At 50.4% G+C, this 27,404-nt stretch overlaps 1 protein-coding gene across 13 annotated transcripts in view; it reads right to left on the bottom strand.

Moving 5' to 3' along the window:
• The window catches only part of NCOR2 (nuclear receptor corepressor 2), a 222,112-nt gene that overhangs the window by 77,968 nt on the left and 116,740 nt on the right, over positions 1–27,404 (bottom strand). For 7 of the 13 annotated variants that reach the window (XM_085075391.1, XM_085075387.1, XM_085075396.1 and 4 more), the window contains exons 7-10: positions 19,105–19,161; positions 14,531–14,583; positions 5,382–5,448; positions 689–876 (exon numbers count right to left, since the gene is read on the bottom strand). In XM_085075391.1, the coding sequence (XP_084931517.1) occupies positions 689–876; positions 5,382–5,448; positions 14,531–14,583; positions 19,105–19,161 (365 nt within the window). Of the gene's footprint in view, positions 1–688; positions 877–5,381; positions 5,449–14,530; positions 14,584–19,104; positions 19,162–19,472; positions 19,563–27,404 lie in introns of those variants that run through there. The other 6 variants (XM_085075392.1, XM_085075400.1, XM_085075394.1 and 3 more) reach the window with 2 other exon arrangements.

The following is a 27,404-nucleotide window of genomic DNA, read 5'->3' as shown; positions in this document are numbered from 1 at the left end:
AAGGATGGGATGCTGGCAGAAGGGTTTAGGTTTTGTGCGTATCAGGTGACCCCAGGCAAGATGCCAGGGCTGAAATGGGAAGGACAGGGAGTTTGCTGCAAAATGGGTGGAGTTCATGAAACTGTGTCTCCTCCTGGCAGAAAACAACATGACCTCAATTGCACTTCCAACGAGGAGAGGAAAACGGACAGGGAGAGACAGCAGACATCCCTTTCAGCAAGACATTTTGCTCCCTTCACATTGTCTGTGGTCATTCCAATAACCTCTGCAGATGTTTCTACTCCCTGCCCCTGCTCCCATCATGTATTAAATCATCAACATGACCAAATGCACCTGCAAGTCTTGTACATCTCAATTTGGGCACACCAGCAAGGCAGGAATTAGTGCTGTCCCAGCCAGCTGGCCGGCACAAGGGAGCTACCCCTGGCTCCGATGTGGCCAGCTGGGAGATCAGCAGGAGAGGTGAGACAGACAGTCACATTCCTGACATTTTTCCTCCTTTTGGCTCTGTGCTGAGCCACCCTGGGGAAAAAGCAGCAAGACTCATGTCTGCTGGCTTCTGCCTTGGACGAGAGAGGGAGAAAAGGGACAGAGAGCCATCCCAGCCCGCTCCTCCCACAAACAAATCCCACGCCCATTCCCGAAGAAAAAAGAAAGGCTGTCTGATACCAGCTCAGCCCCTTCCTACCGCTTCTCCTCTAACCTCTGCATGCGCTCTTGCAGTTCACGCTGCTTCCGGATCTCCGGGAATTGCTTCTCATAGTATTCCCGCACTTTGCTCTCCTTGGCACGGCGCCGGGGGTTATTTTCAATGCGCTCCACTTTTTTTTCCCAGGCCTCCATCAGCTGGTCATAGCGCTGGCAAAACTTCTGTTCCTGAAAGGGCAGAGGGAGAGAGCTCAGAGACGTGCCTGGGAAGGGCAACTCCTCCAGGCCTGGCCCTCGATGGCTGCTCAGGCTGAGCATGAGTCATGTTGCTTAAAGAAATACAATTTATTAGGACATGGACATGCTCCAGGGCCTGAGACCAACCCAAGAGTGAATTCTCAAAACAGGCCATCAGGTACCCTCAGGCTCTTCCCTTCCAGACCCAACATGTTTGCTGGAACCAGGACTCTTGCTCAGCGTGGCTTTGCCTACCCCTCACATCTGCTTGAGCATCCTCTGGCCCACTGGGTGCAATGGTAACATTGAATTATGATTTAAAACACAAATAAGTCTCCTCCCATTACTCCCCTAATGTCTTCTCCCTTCTCCAGCCACACTCTTGCTGGAGAACACCCATGGACAGGGAAGGTCCATGCTGGGAAGATGCCAGTCTGGTCCTGACAGTGGCAGCAGTGATGGTGCCCAGCCCCAGCTGAGAGTAGCTGGGTGACCAGAGGGGTTTTAAGGTTTCACTTTGAGTCAGACAAGTGCCTTCCAAGCCTCAAATCAGGAAGTGAAAGCAGATGTTGCTCTAATGGCAAACCCCAGGTCACTCCTAACCCTGCTTTCCAGAATGGGTAGCTCTGCACCAGCACACTCAGCACTCCACTGGCACTGCAGCACAGACACAGGGAATCCAGATTTCAAAGAAATAAAGTCATCTCTTGCCACCACCGCCCTATGACCGTAAGTCTGAGGCTGCAGGATTTCCCAGATGCACTTTCTTCTCGTCCTGTTTGCCCTTGGCCACAATGAAAAATTGTGAGAAGTCAAAAAACCCCAAGCCAATGGAAACACACAGCAACCCACAGCCAGTGTCACACCAATCCTGGCACGTGGGTTTTGTTCAGCCATCCTGGACCTGGCAATAATCCAAGAACAGCAACACATCTTTGATCTCCATGGCCTTTTGAAGGCACCTCAACAATAATGTGAGGCAGACAAAGCACCTCAAGCCCTAGAGCTGAGCCAGATTAACACTCTCCCCTGCAAATAAATCAATTCCCCCTTGCATGCCTGGAGCCAGAGACTGTCCTGCCCTGCAAGGATGCACAGGAGGTGCTTTGGTTTCATCAGGAGCTGAAGGAAGTTACCACAACATAAAACGAGGAACAAGAACAGAAATTAAAAGTCCCTAGAAGCCCACATGGAGAATCTCACACTTTGGGCGAGGAGCTACAGGTAACACCAACAGCCTGCGGCAGCTTGGCAAAATCACAGCTGCTGCGTTTTCACCTCTCCCAAAGCAATGCCATCAGCCCCCTGAAAACGAGAGCTCCCACCCTGCCAGCAGATCTGCTACATCCTCCTGCTTTCGGAGCATCACATTTGGGAAAAAGCTAAAAATACCCCATGAAGTTTATGAAGCCTCAGCACCAGGAGGCAGCCGGTGCCCGGTGCTGCCAGCCTGCGGCACGGCTGGGGGAGAGCCCAGCACGAGGGCTCGGTCTGGTGAGAAGCCTGGAGGCTTTGAAGGGTTTGTCATTCCCTTCCCCATTGTGGGAATGAGCCAGTGCTGGGTGCCACATTGCCACCGCCCCAGCAGAGCCACCTGGCACAGCCCTGGCTGCTTCAGAGCCAGCAGGGAGGCTCTTTTTCCTCCTTTTCTTCCACTCCTTGGAGCAACTTGACAAAAGCTTTATCCAGAATTCCTCTTTTAAGGAACTGGCATTTGCAGATGGAAAAAGCAACATCAACGTCATGCTGCTGATTCCCCAGCAGCTCACACCCTGGCAGCAGAACAGCAGTACCAAAGCTTGCCCCTCACACAGCTCTGCCCTCCAGAGCACAGCTTCATCATGGGCTGCTGAGCACTTCCTTAATGCCCCTTCTCACCACACAAACTTCAAACCCCACTGCAGCAGGGCTGGGCTGCAGCATCCCCATCCAATGCTTTTTGCTCCAGCTGGGACACGCACTCCCTGCCATCTCCTGCATCCTTCAAAAGCCAAGATTACAGACACCTCTCAGCACTGTGAACTCCTCAGATCTTCACAGCTCCACTGCCAGGAGAAGCTCCTGGTCAGGCACTTCAGGAACAGAAGCATCTATTCCTTCTCCAGGCTCCCTCTGAGCAGCCCCAAGCAAGTGTGTCCATTCCTGAGCAGCCATCTGTGCTGGCTTTTAGCATCAGTGTCCCCTCTGCTCCCCTTCCCGGCTGGGCTCAGCAGCCCATCAGCCTCTCAATCACACCAGTAAGTGACAGCGAGCCAAATCGGACCTGACATGCATATCTAAAAATGGATGAATAGTAATGCCGCCGTAGCAGCTGAAGGCAGTTTGGAGGCTGTGCCAAGCCCGAGCCCTCCTGCAGCCCACGCTCTCGCAGCTCCAGGGAACGGAGCAGCTCTTTGGAGGGGAGGAGAAGAGTGAAGGTGACAGGAGGAACCAGTCCAATTCCTATGCAAGCCCTGTGGTTTTCTTCCCTTGGCTGATGGAGACAAACCTCTCACACCCAGAACGGCTCCGTTCACCATCCCCTCTCCGCATCATCACCCCGATGGCAATTAAATGTCTTCTGCTGTGTTGACCTCGGTGGAGACAGGAGGAAGCCCTGCAGATCCTCTGGGATGAGGCTCTTGGGGCTGAACCCTGCGGCGACCGAGCTCTGACCCTGCTCCAGCCAGCCCCGGGCAGCAACAATACCCCAGAAAGTAAGAGAGCCAGAAAGAAACGCTGGCACGTAGATGGGCTTTGCTAAAAATAGGGTCTGCTACAAAATAGGCAGAAAAATAGCTAAGCATACCCATTTTGCAAACAGAATCAGCAAATGTATTCACTTTGCAAATTCAGCAACCGTATGTTGCCTATTTTGTAGAATAGGCAAAATGCTTCCCTAAACTGAAAAATCCCCTTTCAAGGACACTGAATAAACTGGCTGGCAGAAATTCACCTATTTTGCATGACAGGCGACTTTACTGCAAGTCGTATTTTAGGAACTGTGCTCTTGCAGCCTAATTAAACCTTTTCCCCCAGCTCCTTGATATTCACACAGAGCAACTCACTCTAGGTTTAGCACAGTAACCAGCCATTTCCACCAGAAAGCAGTTCCCGGGCACTTCCCTCCTGTTTCCAACAAAACCACATGATGCTTTGCAATGCCTTTTTTGAGGAAGGGAATATTGACCCACTTTCCACCATGCAGAAGCCCTCAGCTCCAGCAGGGGAGGTGCCCAGAGCAGCACCCGACTGCCATGCCACATCCTGGTGGAGGTGGAAGACCTGTAGCCTTCTTCCTTGCCCTGGAAGAAGCTTTATCATGGACAAGTCTACATTAATATGTATTTGGACACAAATGGGAGACACAACCATTCCTCTTGAACGCAAGATCTGTGGCTTTTGGAATACTGGTAGAAAACAGGAGCAAAAGACAAAGCGTGAGAAGAAAAGGAACATGTCTTTATACAATATAATAAGAAAATAATGTGATATCTGGCTCAGAAATGTCTGTATTGGAAGCTACTTTTAAAGGTGCAGCCTTCAAACCATTTCCCAGGCTTGTTTTTTTTAATTTTTCCAGCAATTCCTCCCAGTTTTGGCACTTCTGTCCAAAACCAGCCCCAAAGACACTGAAAAAACCTGCACCACTGCCAATGCAAGACACTAACACTGGCTCCTGAGCCTGCCCCAGAACAGAGACACCGAGTCAGGAAATATTTTTACAGTATTTACATCTTCCTCACAGAATGTGAAGCCCTATGAGCTGAATCACCCATCACTGAAAGACTGCAAAATCCACCTTCCTGGTGGGAGCCATTGGCTGTTCTGGCATTTCCTCCTCTGGGCTGGCTTTGCCTTCCAGCTCCTGCCAGGAACGACTGCAACTATCAGCGCCAAAAATGTACAAATTCTGTGAAACCCACTTGAACTTTCTCCTCTGTTTAGTGGGGACTTTGCAACAAACACCTCTGAAGCCTCATAATCACCCCTGCCTTGCCTCTTACCCAACCAAGACCTGTCTCCTTAAAGGTCACTGAAATTCTCTCGCAGGCAACGCTGCCTAGAAACAAACTGGCGCAAAGCTTGGATTTTGTTTTAAACCACAAATTCCTAGAACATTGCTCTGTGGTCAGCTGGAAGGAGTGAGAGCAGCCTCCAGACCATTTATCGGAAGCAGAGTCAGCTTGTTTCACACCTCTCTTAGGGTTCAATTACTCACAAAATAGACATTTATGCTGTGAATAGGCTTTCTGAGATCAATGATGGGCTCTGCTGTGATTAAGCCAGCCCCACGTGTTTGCTCTGTGGGAGGCACTTGCCCAGGGAGGTGCTGCCTGCAGCAGGTTGGGGACCTCTCCTTCACATGTTATTTTAAGCAGGAGAGATTCCACAGTAATACAACAGGCAAAGCGCAGAGTACCAGCACCTCTCTGCTGGAAATCATCCTTTTCTTTCTCACATAATAAATTACGCTGTTTTATACATATAAAATAAGGTCTAAGGGAATCACTTACCCACTGTTTGCGCGCATGATTTCTCCTCTTAAAGTACAAAATTAACTTTTTCCGCATTGCCTGGTTTCTGTAAAGAGAGGAAAAAAATTATGAGATCTGATTAACGAGGCGGCTAAAATACACAGCCTGGCTTTCCCCACTCCCAAAGGAGTGTGCAGCACAATTTTCACCTTAACTTGGAATTGCATCAACTTCAGAACAGCAAATGCTCTTATCTGGGACCTCGAGCCACCTTAGAGAAAGACCAACAAACCCTCTGAGACGAGAACTTCACCCACATCTGCTGGTAAACCAGGACTAAAGTTGAGAACTAAATTAATTAAGTCCCACTGCAAACCTTCCCCATGTTCTGAGCACCACATGTGGGCAGATGCTCAGCTCTGCATCTACCAATGGGTCAGGTTGTTCCTTCATTAATTTCTCATGTTGATCTGCAAAACCCCAGTGGGTTCCCGAGAGCTGGGGGGCTCAGGCCAAGCTCTGCATGGCACAGGGTGGCATCCCCTGAGCAGAGACCACCCTGGGCACCCCAGGTCAGCAGTGATGGGGATGTTGGCACACATATGCTCACCCCTGGGGTCTGAGGCCCTGATAAGGAGGCAGGATCACAGCAGGGCTTGCAGCACTTATCTCCTGACCTCTTGCTTCCTTGGAGCTGTGCCTAGCAAAGCTGCAAACAACCAGCCAGGAGAGTTCAGCCACTTGCAGAATTAGGACCTCAAGGGAGAATCCAGCCACCACAACCCCAACCACCCCAGCGTCTGCCCAGACATCCCCCCCTTTCTTCTTCTTTCTACTTTCTAAAGGCAGCGTGAAATAACTGCTCAAAGAGAAGCAGAGCAGGAGCTGAAAAGGCTGCAGGAGCTCCCAGAGCCACATGAGCCCCAGAGCTGAGCTCCTGTGGTTGTTCCTGTTGCTAATATTCACAGCAATAAAATCTCTAGGTAAAAGGTAGAGACCAGGGGCAAAGGAGTTTCCTTAAGTCTTTTATCCCGATTAAAGGCAGAGCTGCAGTGTGTAATTACTGATCAGGAGCTTAGCAGTCTCATGTAGGCATGTTCTGTGGGATTTAGCTGAATGAAGAGACACCCTTGCTGCTTCCTCATTCCCCTCCTGCGTGGCTAGCAGGGGGGGGAAAAACCACCTTCCTCTCCTTGCAAATCCCTCAGCGTAACTAGCAGTGAATGGGATTGTTTGGGAAGGGGAAGAGGGGCCAGCTCACTTAGACAGAGAACTGGGGACAGCCCTGGCTACGTTTAGGAATGGAGAACATTGCAGAAAACATCAACAGTTTTCCCTTTTTAAACTCTCTTCTTGCTACACCACTCAACCATGCACCAGCACTCACAGCAACAACAGTGATCCCACAGCAAGTGGTGCCCTGGGAGCCACAGGTCCCTCCAGCACTGTTTGCCAGCCCCAGCTCCTCCCTTGCTCCTGCATCCCTTCACATCACTCATGGTGAGCTCTTCTCAGTGGCCCCAATACCCTGTGGTGCCTCAGTGGGCAGCAAACCCTCCTGCAGGGACCTCGTCAGACACATTTCTTTCCAAGGCTTCAGCTCTGCGTGAGCAAGCTCCGTGGGGTCACTGCGCTCAACACAAACATCCCTGTTGGTTGTTTGTTTATTCCAATTCTAATGGAAACTCTAACACAAGGAAACCCTCAGGGTGATGCTAATGACGAGTGTGTGTGGGATGGTCCCCAACAAGGGGTCACGGATTGTCCCTTGGGGCCAGCCCAGCTAAATCAGCCCCTGCCCTCCCCAATGTCAGCCTGGGTGTCACCCAGGAGCAACGCAGGGCTCTGACACACTGCTGCTGGATCTGCTGCACAAGTTCTTGGAAAACAGGAGAGTAAATGAAGGAAATTAGCAGCTCTTACGCAGCGGATGGGTTGCCTTGAGTTGTGCATCATGGCTGACCTTGAAAGTGCAAATACAGGCAAAGGCTTAATGGCTCTGCAGCTGCAAAAATCAGGAATGCCTTGAAAGTCAGTGTATGTTTACCACCACCAAGGCTGAAGTAATCAAAGAGTGAAAGGATTAAAACAACAACAAACCCCCTCATGCCCTGAATGTTTTTGCCACTTTATCTTTTTTGTTTTGTTTTGTTTTTGCATAAGGTCAACCTTTCAAAGGTTAATACAATCTTGGTAAATATAAATAGGCTTCACAGTTTATCTTGCTACATGTACCGCTGTTACTTAGAAACCGTTCGAAGCGAGGTTAATTCGGGCCACATGTCTCCCAAGCACACGCTGTGCTCCCTGGGCAAATCACAGAGCTGAGCACAACCGCTGAGCACAGGCGGGGAAGGTGAGGGTTGTCTGCTGAGAATAGAGCATGGAAATAACCACCGTGGAGTGGCACATGGCAAAGGCTGCCCGTGCAAGGTGCCAGCCCTCCTCCCTTCTCCTCCTCCCCAGCATGAGTCCTGAGGTTTTCTGGGGCGCAAGAAAAGCTCGGGGATGGAGATCTGAACCGCACAGGGGTGAAGGAATCAGGCAACTCCCAGGCACGAGGAATGGGCGCTGCTTAGATAAAGCAACAGTGACTCTTGTGGGCAGTTTAAAGTATTGCTGGGCTGGCATGTCACACCATGCTGGGTGGGGAGGACATGTGAGCTCCCTGCCCTGTCCTCGGTAGTGTCTCTAAGGATGGGGCAGGCTGGGACAGACACAGTACCCCCCAGCTTCTGGCGAGCTGGTGGTTGGAGGCTGCCAGATAGAACATCTCCATTCTTGTGGTCAACGACTCATCTACGGGATGGAGCCCATCTCCATTCCTGACTTCCCTGTGGCCCTGAGCCCCAGAGCTCCCTGGTGTACCCATGGATAAGGACCTTCCTTCTGGTGGGTCCTCAGCTTTACAGAGCATCTCCCACCACCAGCTACCATTTCCCATGTGCCTGCCTCAGTTCAGCCTCAGTGCCTCCCTCTGAGGGCAGCTCCTCCACGATAAGGACATGACATGCAGTTACATTCTCTGGGACAAAGGCTATTCCAGGCCTTTGGTCACCAGAGGAGCTTCTCTTGCACTTTCTCTGCTCCTCTGCAGAGAGATCAGCCAGTGTGTGTCACACATCACAGCCTTCTCCAGAGAGACACTGACTGAGTGAGCTTCTGCAGGCACCAGGCATGGAGTTGCCTCCAGGAAGCAGGATTCAAACACTGTCTATAATTTTGAGTGTGAGTCTGCAAGAGCTTTTTATCCTTGCATAACTCATCCTCTTCTCCCCCCTTTCCCTGCCCGGTGAGCCCCACATAGGAGCACAGCTCTCGGAGTCAGTCTCCAAACCACCCAGTGAAACCCATCTCCCACTCGGAGCAAAGCAAAGCAAACCCCGTGGGAGCAGCTGCTTCCACCTTCACTGGCTTGGCCCAAGGTTGCTTTTGTTTTATGGCTTTCACAATGGAGCCAGTCAAGGAGAGAACCTGTAACTCTGACTTTTGAGTCACTTGGCCCAGGTCCACATGAATGGCTTGGCTCCGGTCCTTCCGGAGGCTGCGATATTGAAGGATGTGTGTGCATGCATGCGTGTCGCTGCTGCTGTGTACCCACGTGTGGGCACTGCCAAAACCCTGGGATAAAGCTCCCAAAGGATACAAAGAGCTGATGCACTGTGGCACACCTGGCCAAGCCTGGGGAGACCTTCAGCCGGTGCAAGATGAGATGAAAGGAAGTCTGCTATTTGAGCAAAACTAATCAGGGGTATTTAATTACACAGGAACGTCTTTCATCAGCCAGAGCAAACAAAGTAGGGACCAAACTGCAAAGAGCGATGGGAAGGAGGCAGCGAGCAGCTGGCAAAGCCATTGTACAGCAAGATGGATCACACAGGCAAGGGTAGGAAACCCAGGAAGCTCCTGGCAACTCCAGCAAAACTAAGCACAGGGAGATCAGAGATCTGCAAACCAGGAGACCTGAGGAGTACAGCAAGAACGCTCCAAGGTGAAACCATCCTAGAGGCAACGGAGACCAAAACAGTTCTGTCCTCCCCTCTGCTGTGCCTGCTCCTGTGCATGGCTGGTGCCAGGATCCCAAGCTGCTGCTCAGGGTAGGCACTGATTCCCTCCAGCCACAGGAATCCTGCAGTGAGGGCAGGGAGCAGCTCACCCTGCTCACGGGTCACTGCACTCATTCCCTTGCCTGCTCTGAAACGGCTGGAGCACATAGCTCCAGCTGCTAACACACTGTAACCTACTGACCCCAAGGCAGGGCACGCTTCTGGAAAGCCAGCTGTTCAGAGCAGTTCCTTGCAATATTTAGAAACATTTTCTGGGGAAGAAAAGCAAAGCAGATCTTTAGCTTTTTACCCCAGAGCCCTTAGGCACAGAGATGGACTAAACCCCCACCACCATCAGTGACTCTGAGAGTGAATGAAGCAGCAGAGGTTCAAAACTCTGGATGTACAGTCAGGCAGGCTGTTCATGCCCAGAAACACCTCTGCCTTGCCCTGAAGCCCAAGTGCTGCAAGACAGTCCCCCCAGAACTGGCTTTTTACTGGCAAGAGGAAGAAGCAGAAGGTAGCAGTGTGTGTCTCCATCATTTAGTAATTCATCACTAGGTAATCTGCTGCCTTGGTGCATGCCAATAGAGAATAAAAGAGATGAGAAACCTTGAATGGGATGAGCAGGGAGCTGCTAGGTGAATTTCTAATGAGGAAAATGTCTACAAGCACTAATAAAAAGACCTGAAAGAGAATGCATTAGTAATGACAGGGTTTGAAAGAACATTTGTGTTACATGTCAGGCTTCAACTATGAATTTAGAGGCAATCCAGTGCTACTAAATCCCCTAAACAGCAAGTAATGAAAAGATGACTTAAATTTCCCAATGTGACAAGTGATTTTGAAAGCCACAGTTGTGAGATTTTCAGAAGAAAGCTGTTCTGCTCTTTTGGGGGGGCTTTTAGAAAACAAAAAGAGATTCGGAAGCCCTGAAATCTCTCTGAAAATCCTGACTTCAGCTTTTGATTCTACAGAGGCAAATTTCCTGCCCTCTCCCCAAGAAGCTCTCAGCTGCAGACTCCAACCCAGATGTGGAAATATTAACAGTGTACTCAGCTCTGCTGCTGCTGGATCTAGACACGTGAGAAAACCCAAATCACACCAAGCTCTCCATTTGTTTTAACTGTACATTCAGAGCCTGGTTCTCCAACACCTCCCTAAGCATCTTGAGGGGATGAAGCCTGGTTTCACCCCAACATTCCTGAATTTCAGTGTAAAGCAAGGAGATGCTCTTGAAGGGGAGGTTTAAAGCAAACCCAGAGAACAGCACCTTGTGTACACTTACCCTGAGCTATTCACTTTGCTTTTTGTCTGCTTTTTCAAGGCTTAGGAAAGCCTCACATTTTGCTTTCAAATACAAATCTCACAGAATATGATTGCAAGATGACTTCTTCGGGAAAGGGGGGAGGAGAGTCCTGCTGGCTGTTTTTCATGGCTGACCGAGCAGGAATCTCCCGCCACACAGACGAAGGCCCCCTTGGAGAATATCTCTTCAGACAGACAGCAGGTAATTGATCCTGCTCATGTGAACAACATCTTGTCATTTTTCAAACACTTGGAGGAAAGAAGGTTAATATCTCTGGAGCCAGAGTCTGGGGAATAAGCAGCCTCTGCTGTGGCAGGGTGGGAAGGGCAGCTCTCATCCTTGTACAACCAGCTGGCAAAGCACTGAAATAAAAACCTTGACTAGAGGCACTGGTGCTTCACTGATGCGCCAGTACGTGTCTTCTGCATTTGTTGTATTTCATCAAAATGTAGAAAAAGGGTCTTTGTAGCCTCCTGAACCGATGCAGAATCGCTTGAGTGGTCTGCAGTTGTGTTTAGGGCTGTGATGCATCTTGAAGGAACTTCTCACTTGGTTGCAAAGCCAAAAAATTCTCGCCTTGAAAAACAGCAAGGGCCAAGCCAGCCACAGGGGCAAAGCTCACCCCATCCCTGTGAAACGAGGGCACTAAATGCCACCTTGGCCTCTTCTTTCTCGATGAGTGGCAGAGCCCTTCTCTCCAACAAAGCAGATATTTCAAAGAGAAAGGACACGGTCCCATCAAAGGTAGGTCAAGTCTTTGGAACAAACCACTCAAGGGTGCCTTGGATCCCGCGGCAGATGTAGCATACAAAATTAACCATGTTTGCTCGAAGCCTGCACTCACAGGTGAACCAAAGGGACCGTGCAGACGAGTAACAGAGCACAGCCAGGCAGCTAAATAGGACTTAAAAGCTTTTGAAGCTGCAAACAGTGGAATGAACTGGGGCATGAAATTAATTTTAACTGTACTGAATAGGAGACAGGCCATAAAACTCCATGAAAATAAGAGACCGGTAACATTTTAGTAAGAGTAGAAATTCTCCCGGTAACTCCCCAGTCAGCTCTATTAGCATACGTGACTCATCCCAACTGAAAAGCAAAGCAAACAAGAAGGGAGGATTAAATGAGTGTTGCAAGGCAGAGTATAGCTGTGGAGAAATCGAGGAATCCTGGCTTTCTGATATTCAAATGCCTTCTCACTGACTCTTGCAAACCTTCAACTGAGAAAAAATATTCACACTAGGAAATGTCTGAAAAAAAAAAACGCTATCAAAGGTATTTGTGACAGTAACAGCCTGGCCATCTTGTGCCCAGGTATGAGGCTCCAAACCAGCTGCACATGGGAGTAGTTTCCATTTGGCACAACTCAGCCAGGATGCCGTGAGGATTTGTGGACAGAATCACAACCCAGATGATTTTCCAGCAATCTGCCAAAAGGCTTTTTCATCATGGCTAAATCTGCATAGGGTGAAGCTGTTCTGGAGAATCTGCATCCAATTACACCTTGGCAAAATATAACCTGTGGTGTCCTGGCAGCTGTCCTGGTGCTCTAATGCATCTGGCTGGTGTTTCCCTGCACCCTGAGGATTTACTCCATCTTCCATGGAAACAGCCACCTTCAGGCTATAGAGCAGAAGCTGCTCTTCTGGAGCAGAAAGGCACAAACATATTAAGAACACGGAAAAGGCAAAAAAAAAAATCTTCAAATTCAGCTTATGGAAAAGTTGTAGATCAGATGTGAACATCTCAGCATAACTTGGTCAAAACACAGAATACCTTTTGCTCTTGCTCAAAGGACCCTGAATTATTTGCTTGGAAGAATCACCAAAATCTTGATTTCCTATCTGTCCCCCAGGCATCAAAACGTCCTTTAATGTGCAGCAGGGACACAGACATGGGAGAAAAGACACACCAATTTCTCTGCATGTCCACCAACAAGTAGCAAAGTGCAGACCAGACCCAAGGACCTCCAAAACAGACCCACAGCCAAAAGCAGCCAACATCTGCAGCCCAGATCACTCAGGGGCCTTTCGCTGACCTAGATCTGTAACTGTGCTGGGCTGGCACCAATAACCAGCTGAAGGCAGCTAATTGCCAGGTTTCTGGAAGGAGGAGATGGAGGCTTTTCATTAAAATGTGTGGTTTCCTTCCCGTATTTTTTCAGCATTAATCACAGTGAACATTAACCCCAAGCCTGCCTGTTCTAACCTCTGCTTGGTCCGTCACTGCCACCGCCACAGCCACATGGGGACTGTCACTGTCTGGGGTGGGGATAACCCTGCAGACACCTACAGAGGCAGGGATGGAGGAGAACACCTGCTCTGATGGCTGGTTTGATGGATCTTCACCTCTTAGCAACAGTTTTACTCCTGACCTGCGCAGTCAGCTCCCTCCTGTTTGCGCCCGTCTTTCAGGCAGCAACCCAGGACAGGAAATAGTTTAAATCACAGGAAAATGTGATCACAAACCCACAAATATTGGCAGGGGAATGGAGAGTGGGTGAAGCATCTGAATCTACTTTTAACTCGTTCTTTTAAGGACAACACTAGCGATCAGCTTGAAATTGCCACCTTCAGCACCAGCACTGGGATGGCTGTGGGGCCTTCAAGGCAAGAGAAGGTCCCCAAGAGCTGGTGACTTCCACACACCATCAGAGCCAGGGCTGAGACACAACCAGCAATGCAGAGAGCACGTCCTTGGGCCACCACCTGCTGCCACACAGGATGGTTTATCAATCACAAGCCCCCCTGAAGTGACAGGGACCCCCTGAGCCCCGTGGGAACCGAGGGTCTGGGGGTGACACTGGGTTTGGATGTTTGCAGAGAGTGCATTGCTGGGATGGCACAGGAAGCTTTGGGTGGAGCAGGAATGGAGCAGGGCCTGGCAGCAAGCAGTGGGGTCACGTCACCAAACCCTCCTCCCCACAGCCCTTGGGGACAGAGAGCCCCTAAACACTGCCACCTCCTACCATGCTCCCCTAGAGCAAAGGTACGGGAACTCATCCCTTTTAAACCCCCGGGATCAATTAACATACCGCTGAAAAGCAAGAGATTATTAACTTTTGTTAATAGATTATTAAAGATGATTATCACCAGCTGACCGAGCTGGTACCAAAATAGACACGCTGCAGGCAGCTCAGAGCAATCATCAGTTCATTCAAGGCAGATAAAAAGTTTCAGATCTGGTTTGACTATTTAAATTTCCAACAATAATCACAATTATCGCTATTCTCATTATCTGTTATATTTCTTCTATGTTCAGGAAGTCACTGTGGTTATTAAACACATGCTGATGATTAAATCATGTATTGAGGTGATAAGTCAAATTAGATGATTGCTAAGTCTCAGTAAGTATCTTTGAAATAACCAGTTGTTATTAGACATTCAAGAGGTCCTTCATGAAAATCTAATTGTAATTGCAACTTTTCATTTTACCTCATCTTTCTTGCATGCAAACACACACACACACACACACACACACACTGGCAGCTGATTTGGGTGGGGATCAGAAATCAGTACGGGTGAAACACAGAAGAAAGCACTCAAGGTAAGTGTTCTCTGGAAAAACATCAAGGGACCAGCCAGGACCCACATCCACCCCGAAAAAATCAAACAGCACCTTCAGCATACACCTTAAACTACAGCTCCCGACTGCTGGGCTCCTGGAGCTGCTCCTGGAACTGGTTTGTGCTTCAGGCACCCAGAGCAGCTCTAATAGGATGCTCACAATTCCTCGGCAGCTTTAATCGGGTTCTGGGAGCAAGCTGGCACCCCTCCTGCTCCAGCCTATTGCCCAACGTGACATTTAAAATAGCTTTATTGCCACATACTTACATTTTAATGTTTTCATGGTACTGCCTGGTGTCTGAAGGCTGGTTGTATAACGGCTGAAATAAAGAAGAAAAATGAAGGCATAAATGGTACGGCCTGACATTTAGAAACTTAAACCCATCAGGAGCGTGGTGGCCTCGCAGTGGATCCCCAGCCAGGCGCTGTCCCCGTGTCCCCAGCCCTGCTCCCGGCCGTACTGGAGGCTGCTGGCTCCCGGCAGTGCCGCTCGAGTCCCGGTGCATCCCGGCTCAGCCCGTGGGAGGGCAGGCAGCGCTCAGCTCAGCGAGCTGCCTCCCGACAAGCAATTGGCGACGGCGTCCAGATAAACACGGCACGGCGAGTACGTGGCTGTTATTCACCGATTAAAAAACGCACTGCGCCTCGGAACATATGACACGGGGGAGGCGAGGGGAAAGCGGGGCTTGGGGAGCGGGGAGAGACAGTCTGTGAGCTGCAAGTTGTTATGTCTACGCGGCAAAAGCCTGCCTGAGCCCTGCCAGGGAGCTGAGCGCAGGCAACTGAAGCAGGACAAGTGTTTGCCCTCCGGGTTGCCAGCATTGCCGAGGGTGGGTTGGCACTCACGCTTGTCACCACAGTCCCCCAGCACCCCTGAGTACAGCGAGGCTCATCTGTCCCTCAGGAGGGGCGACTGGGCTCCTGCAGACAAGTGTTTTCCCCAGGGTTGCTCTGCCCCCAACACTGTCAGTGGGGATATGGCAGGGATCTCCATGGGGAGTCGGGAGAATTGGATCCATTCCTAGTCACTGCCCCTGCTACCTCTCCCTTCCCAGGGATTTACCCTTGGGAACCTGGAGGGTCCCACCTCTGGAAGGAAGAGATGCCACAGAGACCAGGCTCAGTCCCACCCATTGTAAGTAACAGCTCAGCACACACTCCAGCGGCTACCACCAGTTGTGTCCATATCTGCAGGCTGACAGGGTGCTCAGGATGAAGCCCTTCAACACTTCAGCTGCTGTGAACATGTCCAAGACTGGGATAACCAGAAATTTGCCATGGCCCAACCACCACAAGCAACTGAGCACCTAATGAGCACAGCTCAGGTGTGACCACAGAAACGTCACCAAGTACTCAAGCAATTCATCCACAAAGCTTCCCCAAACCAACTGTGAGCATCTAACATCTGTGGCCAAACACGGGCAGAGGGACGTGATTGCCTAGTGCTGGCTGTAGGATATCCTGACCATGGATCCACACACCAGCTCATCCTTCTGTGGTCATTAGGGCTGAGCCTGTGCTCTGGGTCTATCCAATTTTATCACAGATTAAACAGAGGAAAAGAGCAAAACATCTGCTGAACATCTGCTCAACCAGGTGAGCAGCACTGGAGGCAACAGGACCTGTACACAGAGATGGGTCCTTTTCCCCTCCAGTTTCACTGAGGTGTTACTCCCACCTCCTCTGTAGTATCTCCCTATCACCATCACAGGTGCTTGGCACAAAAGCTTGTTTTTCCACACAGCCTGTCTCTACTGCTCTGTAAAACACAAACACTGCCTCCCCGCTCTGCTGCCACACACCAGGACAGCCACATCAATCCACACACAACGGAGGCTGTGTGTAGCTCTCCCTACCCCACACAGCCAGCCCATCACCACTGCACCAGCAGGTCATCAGCTTCTCTTTCCAGCTGCCCTTGGACATGTCCCTCATCGCTGTGAAAGCACACGTAATCCCCAGGCGGAAGGGGCACACAGAGGCATGTAATCCCCAGGCACAGGGAGATGAACCATCGTGTTCCAGGAGGGATGCAGGGCTGACAGCAGCGTCCAGGTGTCTGTTACCTGGTGAGGGGGGGATTGATGGCTGTGAGCCTGCCAGGAGGCACCTGCCAGAGACAACTGGCCACCCTCTGCCAGCAGAGCCAGGCCAGATGAGAGGGATGAGCAGGTTTTGTGAAGAAGACATTCTCAGTGGTATCCCTTCCCCAGGAGTGTTTCTATCATGAATCCTCTCAGATCTGCTGGTTTGACTCCAGGCTCGGAGCTGGCTGTGCACTTCATGCTTGGAAAGCTCAGAGGAACACAGACATCCGTCTCATCACGTAGCTCGAGAGCGGCAGGTCTGCACCCCAGAGAGAAGAAATAGAGCTGCAGCTCCAGAGCATCACAGCCACAGTCACCCTGCAAAGGCTCAACTGGAACAACCTCTGGGAGGCCTTGACCAGCGACCATCTCTTGGAAGAGGACTGCAGGATCTGGAAATACTGAGAAATAAATGTCTCTCTTCCCTCTTTATTTGTAAAAATCAAAGCAAAGAAGCTCACATGTGGCAGGTCACAGAGACCTTCCTCCTGGGAGAGGCAGTGAAATTAGTATTTTGTTTTGGACCAGGATTAGAAAATGCTCACATGCACACAGACATCACAGATGCCCTGATGCCAACCAGCTCACCAAAAGCTAATGATTCCTCTCCACTACAACCTATCTATGATATGAACACTTAGAGTCTTAGCTAGCAAACCTAAGTGTTAGCAGACAAGCACTGAACACATCACTTTATAAGAAATGCTCAAACAGACAGAAATAAGAAATTCTGGCACCCAAATCCAAGATCCACATGATATCAGCATCTCAGATTTCTACCTGCACAATAGCCTCAGCACCCTAACTTGGCCCATGCAGTGGAGGAAGCCAGGAGATAAGTTCTACTTACCTACACAGAACTTATAGATTAAACACTTAAAGAAACTTTATTCTCATCAGGACAGGGACTGAAAAACAGCATCTTCCCTCAGAGCCATCCACAACTCCAAATTCCACCTCTCCCAGTAAGTAAGCAGAAGTAAAGCTCACAGGTTAGATAGGTAAGGTGATGTTCAAAACACCCCCAGTGTTTCTCCAGGGTTAGGAATATGTAATGCATTTCTCTGGGGGATTTTAGACATTTTAGAAAAACATAATTGTAATGCAAAGCTATTATTGGAAAAGCCCTGGATTTACTGAAAGCTCTTTAGAAATAAAACGGAATGAAAGGTCTCAACTGCTTTCTGGACACTGTGAGGTTCAGACTATGCATCTCAGAAACATTTCTCCCTGGGGAAAACTTGGGGACATTTTTAAAATGGTACCACTACACTGCAGAGATGAAATGAGCAGAGTCCTGGTTTACTGAGTCACAACCTCCTCCAGACCCAGAGCAGAGCACCAGCTTCCCAGGACCTGAACTGGATCCCTGCTTCCTGGGAATCCCTGAGCCTCCTGCTCCAAACTGCCAGCAGCACCCAGTGCTGGTGCCATGAGTGACCAATTTTCACTACAACCTCTAACCTCGCCCCAGGAGCCCAGGCACACTGCCCACAGCTGAGCCAATGTGCATCCAGCACCATCACTGCTCCAAAGGCACCAACCAGAGCTCTCTGAGCAACCAGAACAGGACATCTGAGCAGAGCTGACACTAACACACAACCCTGTTGGTCACAGCCCTCACTGTGTGGTGTCAACACCCAGAGACAAAGCATCAACAAAGTGAAAAAAGGAAAAAAAAGAGGGAAAAAAACCAAACAGGGGAGTAGGAAGGAAAGGAAACGCAACGTCTTTCAGATGAGGAAGCAGCAACCCTGGCACTGCCAATCTTCAGAGCAGAAAGAGCAAAGGGTTTGTTTGACCCTGGTGACTCAGAGGAGTAATAATGAGTGTTACCTCCCCAACAAGGAAGTGGGCTCTGTCACGTGTGACCTCTCCCTTATGCACAGGGGAAGACAGCAATTAGCACCACCTCCACAAGGCAAGTGCAAATTACAGCTGTCGAAGCCTGTGAGCTGCCTGCTCCCATCTCATGCAGACGGCTCCCTCCACTGCATCCCACGGCTGCTGCAAAGCAGGAGATTGTGTCAGACTGGCTCTGATCCTTCCAGCAGCATCACTGCCAAAGCACCTTTTCCAGGTACCCTTCTCCAGGACTCAGCCCCCAGGGGGTTGTTTCCAGCTGCCCCTCCAGCAATCACTCCTTTGACTTACAGATGGATTTTTCCAGATGACGGAGCAGCCCAAAATTGACAATTTGTTCTAAGCTGTTTTCTCAGCTTCCCTGCGCATGAGGGAGACTGAAATAGGAAGTGTGCAAGTCCTGATACCTGCAGGTTGTCGCAGCTGCAGTGGGGCTGTGCTCACAGAGCACCCTCCAGCACCCTCCTCCATTTTCAGTGGGTGGGACAGAGGAGAATCCAACACCCATCCCTCCACACAGCTCCTCAAGGCTGGCTGACCAGGCAGCCACCATGTCTGCCACCAGCAGATGAAGCCATCATCACCTCAAGTGGAGGCAGACTGTGCCAGAGCCCCCTCCACCCTCCAGCTCCACTGCAGCGTGTGAGGAAGGAGCCAAAGGGTTAAGCCTCTCCGAGGAGGGCTCTGTGTATGTGTCTGCCTGCGTTTCAGTACTCATCTCAGTCACTTTGCTTCCTGCCCTGGTGCTGTGCCAGCAAGAGGTCTGGGCCAGCAGCACACTTCCTTCTGACAGACACACACACACACAGAGGGTGCAGCGATCCTCACCACCCAGGAACCTCTCCAAACCTGGCCCAGCTCCCGCTCCCCACAGCCAGAAGTAACACTCACCAGCTCCACCTCGGGACCCAGTCCTTCCAGGATCCGGTGGGCAGCCTCCGCCTTCTTCTGCAGGGAGGAAAAGGGAGAGGAAGGAGAAAAGTTATTTGTGCCATCGGTTACAAGTCGCGGCTCTCTGCTCCAGCTCTCCCCTCTGCTTAAACCACTCCTCAGACCTCCACAGAGCAGTCACAAATCCCATCCCTGCCTGAAAGTGGGTGGAAAGGCTCAGCTCAGCCTCTGGACCTGCAGGAAAAACCCGTGGGCGAAGGGCTCCGGCACTCGGGTTATCATGACTTTAATGCATCCGAGCTCTGCCCAGGAAGTGACCCAAATTCCTGACCCCTCTGGGTGCCAGGCAGGGGGATCGTGGCTGTTACCTCTGCGTGGCTGCCCTGCGAGGAGGAGGGCGGGCAAACCGGCACACACGCAGAGATGCCCTTTCTAGGATTCATCGCTTCACGAGCATGTGATCATTAGAGCTGCCCTTGGCTCCTCGTCGTGCTCTCACTTCCCTCCCCTCCCTGCCGCAGAGGAGCCCTTCCTCGTCCCCTCCCACCCCTGGCTAGGGTACCTAGTGTTTATTAAAGGCAAAAAAACCACCCAGGAACACGTGTCAGGGGCTGTGCAGTGCTTACTAATTAAACAGGCCTGAAAAAAAGACATGGGTTGGCTGTAGCAGGAGTCTAAATAAAAGATGACATTTTCAGTAAACAGCACTTCCTCGCAAAGCCAGGCTGTTCAGGGGGGTTACTGACAGTCCGATAAATCCAGATCGCTGCACGCTGCCGACACCGCGGGCTGAGCTGCTAAAGCCAAATACCTGACAGCGATGGGGATGAGGAGATGGATTTTCAGAGGTTCAGATAAAATAGGTAGTTTTAGCTATTTTGGGGTAAGGGAGAGAGAAAATCCCCAGCTGCCTAAAATAAGGAGTTGAGCCCCAGGCCTGGGGAGCAGGGGTGGGCTGGGGTGTGGGCTCCTGGCAGAATTAGTGGGGCTTGGCAAACCCTGGGCAAAGTTCCCCCAGGGCAGGGAAGGGATTTCAGCTCCAGGGGTCTGGCTCACGTATCTCTCCAGCACCAGGCACCTCTCTGAGATGGCTCAGGGCAGGATGAGTTTCCCAAGGACTCAGTAGAGGGATGTCTCACCAAAGGCTGGCACACAAGCCCTGCTGCTTGCCCCTGCATCCACCCCCACGGAGGGTTTCCAAAAGTTTCATCTATCCCCCTACGCTCGCAGGTCCTCAAAAGCACTGCTGGCAGCTCTAGGTGTGCAGGCTCCTCACTGGGGCCTTGTGCACCCACACAGTCTGATCTGCCAGCAAGCACTCTGACTGAGTCACCCTGAGCAGCTCCTGCAGTCACCCTGCCCATGGTGGGGCTCAGGGCCCTGAAAAACTGCCCCAGCCAAATAGTCAGCATCAGTTTACCTAAATTTTTTTTATGCATTCCTGGGACAAAAAGCAACAAACCAATTAATTGCAGTCAGCATAATTATGGGTAGAAGGTTGCAACCTCACTCAAGGCAGACAGTCTCACCATGTGCCTGTTCTGGGCACCAGTGCTGGTGGAAGATGCTCTGGCAGCAGGGATGGCACAGCAAGGGATCAGTGATGCTGCAGGCCCGTGTGTACAATGAGATTAACTTCGAGAAAAAGCTGAGTATGTTCAGCTGCTGCATTTGCCATGTTTAGACAACTTAATGAGACGAGCCAGAGGCAAACCACCATAGGCAGAACATGTGGCGAATCAAGAAGAATGACATAATTTGTCTTGCATTAACCAACTGCAATATACACGTCTCCAGAACGAAAGATCAGGAGCAGAAGCTATTCCGAGCACGTCATATCTTCGTACGTACACAAAGAAATGCCTCTATCTTGAAAGCTGCCCAATTAACACTTGACACCCACTGTAATTGCTGATGCTCCTTGCTGCCTTTATCAGATCATAGCAGAACCATAATGAGCTGTCTGAAAGGCCTGGCAGACCGAGGTGAGAGCTGGCGGCAGGATTGGGAAGAACATAAAACACCCAGCAGAACGTTCCCACCACACTAGGGCTCATCTGTAAGGACAGACACACACAGGGAGATGTGCTCCTGCCTGGGGACCCAGCAAGCCAGAAGCCTGACTGGAGAATTGAGGCAAACCTCAAACTGTTCAGGTACAAAGGCAGCCCCCCCGGCCCTCCTGCAGCAGTGGGACATTTGCTGAAGACTATCAATAGTTCTGATAAATCTTTTCCCTTCCAAAGGCACAGCCACCTAGGACTTGGTTCCAATACTGATTTTCAGAAGTATGTTTAGTGATGGACCCTGCAGAAGAAAACCACAGGGTTCATCCTACACCTCCTGAATGACCCCACCATACCTGCATTTCTGTTATTTAGCAAAAGAAATGTATCAAGGCAGGGATTGAGACAGATGAAGATCCTCACCAGTTGTACAGTCTCACTGCAGCTCCACAGCAAGCAGGCAAAGACCCCTTTTGTTGATCTGGTACAGAATCCTGAAACATTGCTCCAGCACTGGTGCAGTGGTGCTCATGGAGGTACCTCCAAGTGCATTTTTAGAGGGATCAAGGTGCCTCAAGAAGAATGTCTGAACCACAAACACTCTAACTTTGGGGCCCACAGATGTGTCAGGCAGCAACATTTGCCCCTACAGAATGTCTCTCCCCCTGGGCAGGGGCACAGGCAGGGGCACAGGCAGGCAGATCATGCTCTTACCCAGGCTCATGCTCCTCCAAGGGGCCTGGAGCTAAAGAGATCTTCGGCAACAGCAAAAACCTCCCTGCAGACTACAAAAATCTTCGTTCTCGCCTGAAGAGCGTTTGGCTTCCAAAGCAAACTCCAGCCCCTTGCTTTTCCTTTGAAGAAACTTAAAATAGGCTTGGGAGGGGAAAGCAGGCAGGAGAGCAACTTTCCGGCCATGTGAGCTCCCGTGGGGATGACGAGCCAACCCCACGAGGCAGCAGAGCAACCAAAACCAGAGAAGGGAGAGTCTGGGATTTTGCGTGGGCTCTTCTTAAAGCGAAGTTTAAAAATGGAAGAGAAGGAAACACAGGAGTTATTTTGAGAAAGCGGATCTGAAATTAGGAGGCGGCACTTTCTTGGACTGGCTCCAGCCATGGTTCCATGCAGCACAAAGCTGCTGCAGCTGAACTGTGCTCCCAGGGTTATTTATAGCATCCCGTAGGCAGCAGTGCTGGGGAATGGGAGGGTTTTTATTTGGGACAAGGCATGTCCTGCACAGAGATATGCAAAGCCCTTCCAGAGACAGGAGACTGTGCTGGAAAAAGTTCCCATCCTGGCACCACAACATCCGCGGGACAGGAGGGGCTGTGGGAGCAGCGTGGCAAAGAGGCAGGCTGGAGTGGGATTTTCTTTAAAACAAAATTCAGAAGAAGTGTGGCTGAAGTCAGCAGAAATCATGGAAACCCTCAGGCAAGACACCTCTCTGCATGCTGCACAAAGTAAGCAGTACAGCCAAAATGTGCTGGGACCAAACCACGACCTGGCAATGCCCGTTCCATAGGGAAAGATTTTCACTCCTACAACCACAAGTATTATTTTTTTCTCTCCTTTAAACCTCAGCATGCTCTCTCCTTGAACCCAAAAGCCCTGAGCACCAGGGAAGGTTGGTCAGCCTCAATGGCACGAGCCCAGCCCCTCTCACCTGGCCAGGGGCTGATGTTCTCCAGAGGTGCCCATGGGATGCAGCAGCCCTGCATGCTGCCCCACCTCCCTGAGATCAGCTGGAGCCATCTCCCCACCTCAGAGTGACAGCAGTGACAGAGCCCCATCCCCAAGGCTTGGGCCAGCACATGATGCAGTGGGGGTTACAAATGACTCATCACAATTAGCCAGAAAACAGAGGAAACTGGTGACGGTGTGGGCCGGGTGTTCACACCAGTCCCCACATACCCCAGAGTGTGACAGGACAACTCATTTCAGTTATTTGCTGTTCTCTGGCTTTGGCTAATCACTGCCAGACAGTTTCAGTCCTTGGCTTGCTCATACCCCATCCATGGCCATGGGGGAACCCCTGGACACAGCTGGGTTTCCACTTGCACACTCATCCCGCTCTGTTGGCTGCAAGGCTATTCTGTCCCTCAAAGGCACACAGAGGCTGAAGGGATGTACCAGCAAGGCTTTGCCACTGCAAACCATGGCTGAACATTCCACCACTGCAAAACTGTCAGAAGTGTTGGCATTGCACAGAAAACTTCCAGAAATCCATGTTCTAGCACTGCAGCAGTTACAGGAATGCTCCAGTCACCCAATGCAAGGAGCCAGAGCTGTGTTTCAGGGTCTGCATTCCTCCCTCCAGCAGATCTGGGATCTCTGCAATTCTCATCACTACTTCTAAGACCTGAAAACGCAGGACCTTATCTGGTCTGGGTTAATCACAGACAAATCTTCTAAGTCAATATATTTACTGGGAACTCCAGATCCTGAAGCAGACACCAGGACCATTAAAAAGCCAAAACAAATGAAAAATTCCTTAAAATCCAAGAAAATAATTAAAATATTCTCAATGACTCCAGGGTAATTGTTTAAATTTTATCTTTTTGGAAATCTTGCTATCATGCAGAAAATGTCAATAGCATCTGAATTCTGGCCTTTCCAGTTTCCCTCTGGACTATCCAAAAGCCCATTTTGCATCACCAAGCCCAGATGAGGCAGAATAAAAGTTATTAGAAACAAAAGCAAAACAAACAAGGCCCTTTCATCAGCCAAATACGAAACGCCCCCATGCCAACTACCACGTAAACTAGAATTTGAAAAAAGCCCTGTAGATTAAATGCTCAAAAGCACTTTCACTGATAAGGTCTTATTTACTGTGCCAGCTCCATGCTGACGAGGCAGGCCTGATTCTTCCCTTTCTCATGTAGATCAGGAGTTCATAGAAAATCAGAGTTCTACAGACATCAAATCCCTGTAGGATCTGAGTCACTCTCAGTGTCTGTGAGTAGTTAACGGCAAGATTATACTTTGCAATGCTAAAAGCCTTCATTTATTTATTCTCTTATTTATGGATGGGGCATTAATGCTTTATGAAGGTATTTGAGGGTAAACGGATAGCTGGGAACACGCTCTGCACAGACACAACAGCAGCAGGGGGTGGAAAAAGTTCCAAACAATCCTTTGAATTCCAATTTTACAGCATAATGCCAGATTTATAGATAGATAGCTGTGCCCTTTTGAAGGAACAAGCATCAAGACAGAAAACGAATTAAAATTTAATCTTATTGATTTCCACCAGCTCAATCTCAAGAGCAAGACAGACGCTGCTGCTGCTGCTTCCACTGCCTGCACTGCATCAAACCCAGTTTTTCAGAGGGCTGACAGCAGAGCAGGGATGGGCTTGGTGGCTGCTGGCACCCACAGGGGTGACGTGGGGGACTGGTCCCAGCCCTGGCCACGCTGTGGTGGGTCACAGCATGAGGTGTCCCCTCCCTGGCACGGCGAAGTCACGCCATGTCCTGACGCGACCTCTGCCTGTGCGATAAATGAGCGCAATGTTTCAGAGGAAGCTGACGTGTGCTCGTTTGCAGGGACACGAGGATGGGAGCTGCTTTCTGTCTGCTGCTCTCCAGTGCACGGCAGGTCCTCAGGAGCCTCCAGCCACCCACAGAGGGCTCACAGAGGGCTGGAGATGGGCACCTGTGGGCTCCACATCGCCACAACGGTCAGGGAGATGCCACAGGCGCCTCTGCGTGCATATGGGGACTTTGGGCACACAGGTGACTTGGAGGAGAATTCACCCAGCCAAGCCATAGTGGGCTGCTGGATAGCAGCTTCCTCTGGGACACAGTGCCACTCAGCCAGCCCTGTATGCCAGGAAAGGCACAGAGCATTGCTGCTCTCCACCCTGTGCTTAGCAAGGCACTTGGAAATTTCCGTTTAAAGCACAAAAACATCTTCAAGCCCAGGTATGTGCAATCGATTTCAAGGGAAGGCAGATGCAAGGAATCCCGTGAACGGCCCAGTGGAATACAGCTACAGCTAAAAATACACACAGATGATCTGTCCTGGTTATGGGGATTTGAGGTGGAAGAAAGCTAAATTCTGTTGATACAATAACACATCCCAGAGGTGCAAATTAAAGCCCTCAAGGAGGCTGTGTCACACAGCCACCACCTCTGAGGCGCCAGACCCAGCAGAGATCAGCTTTCCTCTGCAGGGGAGACACTAAAATCGCTCACAGGGTTTAATTTAGGAGATCCCCAATGCCTCCATCACTGTCAGCCTCTGGAGCAACCAAGGCATCCATCCCAGCCTGATTTCTCCAGGTAGCTCTGTGTCACCCTGCAGAAGAGACCCCGAGCACCCTGCAGCCAAATTGGGCCCCTCAGCTTCCCACAGCACTTTTCAAATGCTCTTGGCAATTTCAGCCCCCATAACTGTTTCCAACCATCATTTTGTTTCTTCAAGGACTGAACACACTTTTGAAAACAGGACTCAAATGCTTCTGACAATGCTGCCCACTGGCTGTTCTCAGGTTAGTCCATGGACAGTACTAAAAACATTAACTCCCATTCTCATAAATCCTTTCAGAAATGGTGCAGTTGGCACTCACAGTTGAAATTTTGGCTCGGATACACAAATGTGTGTTTTTCTGTGTTAACAGGCAAAGATTTCCCAAAAAGTACATTTTTGAGTGCAACTTCACAACTCATCTTTGGAGACATGATAAAAAGGCTCTGGTCAGCACACAGCAGGGGAGGAGGCACCTGGATCTTGAATATCAACTGCTCCTCTACAGTCCAAGTCCCCAAAAAGCTGCCCAAGTGCAACCACAGCCTCATAGTCCAGGATTTGACTGCAGTCAAGAGCAGCTTCTCTCCACTCTTTCCCAGCAGAATCTGTACAGTCACCTTTTTTCTCTGGAAATCAATTACATGTCCAGCAGAGTGTAGCAAGAAGGGATTACAGGTCACATTTTCCATAATTATCCTCTCTGACACCGAGGAACTTTTCAAATCACACACGTTAAGTAGGTCACAAGAGGGAACAGCAACGTGATGGGCATTTAGCATCAGCAAACCTGAATTTGGAGAAAATCGGATACAGTCCAGCGCCGCCCTCATCCCAACCCCTCATCCATACGCAGCGCAGTGGTGAGAAAAATATATAGACTTCCCTGATGAACCATAAGCTAAAATTAGAAACCATTCACGCCTGCAAAGCCACAGCTATCGCCAAAAGGAAAGTAGGTCACAGAATGGCTGGCTAACTTGATTTTCCGGCGTTTCTAGCTGCTCTGTCCTCACGTAACCTCTCGTCTCCCATGGACCGTTTTTGGTCTCTCCTTTGTTCAGGGTACAAGTGCTGGCAGTGTGTGGCTCCGGCACGGCCTGGCAGGAGCGGTGGGAACGGGCAAGGCAGCACTGAGTGCTCGGTGAAGCACAGAGCTGTGGTTCACGAAACACTAAGCCAGAGCCAGGCAGAAGCCCCTCCACGAAGCTGCCGCCTCCCACCTGCTCTGCGATTGGCACAAGGGCTGGCTTTCTGCCCCTTCCACAACATTGCTCTTTAAAGATCATTTCAGGCTTTGCCAGCACTTCTGGGGTGCTTTCCTTTCTCGCCTCCTCCTGAGGCCTGAATATCCTCCTTTTATTTGCATTTCTTACCGTGCACTGCCTCCCTCAAGCAAGCCACAAGCCAAGTGATGCGAGTAAATCCGGCTTTCCTTCCCTTTGTGCATGGGCTGGAGCCCTGGCTCAGCCATTACCGACGCTTTTCCCACAACTAGACCTCAAGGCATCAACTTCACTGCTTTTCCACGGCACAGAAGAAGCAGAAAGCCTTAAAATTTGGCTCAGTGACCTTCCCCACTCTAGATCAATACAGTTCTATCTGGCTGGAAGCCCTTTGTTCCTACTAGCTCACCTTGGCATTAAGTGTAAAGCTGCAGGTCAGCACAGGAGTGTCTGGGGTTCTCCCACATTCACAGACAGCTGGATTCACCTGGAGGATCTGCTGCCATCAAACCCACCCTATACCTGACCATCAGCCTTTTCCACCACAATCTCAACCAATGCTAGTCCCAAGTCCCTTCCTCTTCCAGCTTTCCTTCTGCTGGCTCCAAAGGAAGAGCAGTCATCACTAAAATGCATCCCAGTAATGTTCAGTATGTGAGAAGCTGAAAGCTGAGCCCGTGAATATTCTTTAGAAGGGCAATTACATTCTGATTCCCACCCTGTTACTGCAGCCTCGACAAAGACAACCCTCAGCACTCCCTTCCCCTTGCAGCCCCCAGCTCAGCCTCTCCCTGCTGTGGTTCTGGAAAGAGTTCTTCCA

Source organism: Lichenostomus cassidix, chromosome 15, assembly GCF_008360975.1.
Source record: "Lichenostomus cassidix isolate B80296 chromosome 15, HeHo_3.0, whole genome shotgun sequence".
In the NCBI taxonomy this organism is placed as follows: domain Eukaryota; kingdom Metazoa; phylum Chordata; class Aves; order Passeriformes; family Meliphagidae; genus Lichenostomus; species Lichenostomus cassidix.
Note: the sequence above shows the minus strand (reverse complement) of the source record. Positions and strands in the feature narration are given on the sequence as shown.